Source organism: Papaver somniferum, chromosome 7 (genome assembly GCF_003573695.1).
Source record: "Papaver somniferum cultivar HN1 chromosome 7, ASM357369v1, whole genome shotgun sequence".
NCBI classification, from domain to species: Eukaryota; Viridiplantae; Streptophyta; class Magnoliopsida; order Ranunculales; family Papaveraceae; genus Papaver; species Papaver somniferum.
Window position 1 is genome coordinate 8344471 of NC_039364.1, and position 1917 is coordinate 8346387.

The 1917-nt window shown below is 38.3% G+C and overlaps 1 protein-coding gene across 1 annotated transcript; it reads right to left on the reverse strand.

Moving 5' to 3' along the window:
- Positions 1–204: 204 nt before the first annotated feature.
- LOC113294013 (probable protein phosphatase 2C 8) lies at positions 205–1377 on the reverse strand. Its single transcript, XM_026542449.1, has 3 exons — positions 1349–1377; positions 787–884; positions 205–506 (listed from the first exon to the last, which is right to left on the reverse strand). The coding sequence occupies exons 1-3, from the start codon at positions 1375–1377 to the stop codon at positions 205–207; spliced, it is 429 nt and encodes a 142-aa protein (XP_026398234.1).
- Positions 1378–1917: the final 540 nt, after the last annotated feature.

The window sequence follows — 1917 nt, forward strand, 5'->3', positions numbered from 1 at the left end:
GAAGAAGATTAATGCTTTCTTTATTTCAATAAACTCACTGATATACCTACTACTATACGAATAAGATAAAAAATTACCCTCACAATGTAATTAATTAGTAGGATCCTAATTCACAGACCTCTTGGCATGTAAACACACCAAGTATCCCGCATGTAATCTTAAAACTAAATGAGGTCAACTTGGAAAAGAATTATTAGTACTAGGCTAATTCAGTTTCTTCAACTCAACTATCACAACACTGATGTTATCTTTACTTCCTTTGGCCATAGAAACTTCCGTCAGAAATGCCGCAGCCAGTGCCGCATTACTAGTATGATTTGAAGGTGATGAGGATCCCCTTGATACTTTACCTTCGAGACATCTCCTTGCTATATTACAAGCCATCTTGTTTGACATGATATCCCATAAACCATCACTTGCACATATCACAAACTCATCGCTTTCAGTTCGTGAAGTTACCGTGACCTCCGGGACAGATGTTACGTATGGTTTGAGGTAGCGATCACCTGAGCAAAAGGAAAAATCAAAATTCGTATTAGCAGCAGCATAAGCATAGGAAACATCTCTGCTAGTTTACACTTCGATAATTTGGTAGCTAATTGAGCCGGGGTTTTATTCGGGACTTGGTCGGTCTTATTGATAATTTTATTGTTTTTTGATTGCATGTTCTTTCTTTCTCTATTTTGTACTCTGCCCACTGAATAATATCAAAAACATTTCTGAATGAAACTTTACTATGACATTTTTTCTATGAAAGAAAGAGATGACGTTGTATTGCTCTAGTACCTATAGATCTTGAAGTAGCTAGTACACCAAGAACACGAGAACCATTCCAATTCATAACGGTTCCTCCGGATGCTTGTATTCTCTCCTTCTCATCTGTCCTGTCAGGCTTAAAATCGTATAACACAAATTACACCTATAATGTTTGAATCATCACAAGAACAAAAAAAAAACACGGGAAAAATTTACAAGAATTGCCAAATTTTATGAAGTTCACAAATACCAAGCAAAAACAACATTTCAATTATATAGATTTTGCCATTTTGGAGAAACTCATTAACCCCTGTAGTGACCTTGACAGCTGTTTGGTTTTCTCTCTCTTCTCTCCTCTCTAGAAACACCTTCACTGCAGAAAAAAAAAATTCGCCTGTGCTTTTCCTGCTCGGATCTAGTCTTGGACTAGATCCGAGCAGGCCTTTAGTTCCTTCTGGTTTGCTTTCATGTAGTTGGTATCTCCGGGTTGCTGAGGAAGATCAGGTTTCCATGGTAGCTTGAAGCTCTCTCCTTTCCTGTGTCTCCTTCCTGGATTGAAGAAGTTTGTCCCCATTTCCCTTTACAATCTCACCTCATCTTAGAGGTACTGCTGGTCCCCATCTATGTAATCAGTGACATCCTTAATTAATTTGCATCAATCAAAGCCTTCATCTTAACCTAAACAAAATCTCCAGCCATCAATCAAAATCCCCTTGCACCCATATCTCAAATCTTCAGTTCTTAACCAACAATGGTGTTGGTTACTGATAAATCCCTCGCACCCATCTCTCAAATTTTCAGTTCTTAATCAACAATGGTGTTGGTTACTGATAAATTCCTTGCACCCATCTCACACACATTCAGTTCTTAACCAACAATGGTGTTGGTTACTGAATAAACTTCCAATCTTCATCTTCAGATGTTAATCGGCAAAAAGGCTGGTTCCTGATGATCGCTTTTGTATATGTCAAAAGTCGCAGTAAGAATAATTTTGGAGTCCGCTAATAATGTTTTTCAAAGTTTTGCAAGTGTTAGAATACGGGCATCCAACTCAAAACCAATTGGCAATGAGTGGAGAGGACCGTAGGATTATAAACCGCATGATCTTAGATGTCCAGACAATATGGGACTAATAGTCTCAACACGCCCCCTCACGAGTAG

Excerpts from the sequence above, each read along its gene's own strand:
- LOC113294013 (XM_026542449.1), bottom strand. The coding sequence starts at position 1,377 with ATGGGGACCAGCAGTACCTCTAAGATGAG. Across the intron at positions 885-1,348 it reads AGCAGTACCTCTAAGATGAG|GACAGATGAGAAGGAGAGAA; the intron begins GTGAGATTGTAA and ends TAAGCCTGACAG. Across the intron at positions 507-786 it reads AGCTACTTCAAGATCTATAG|GTGATCGCTACCTCAAACCA; the intron begins GTACTAGAGCAA and ends CCTTTTGCTCAG.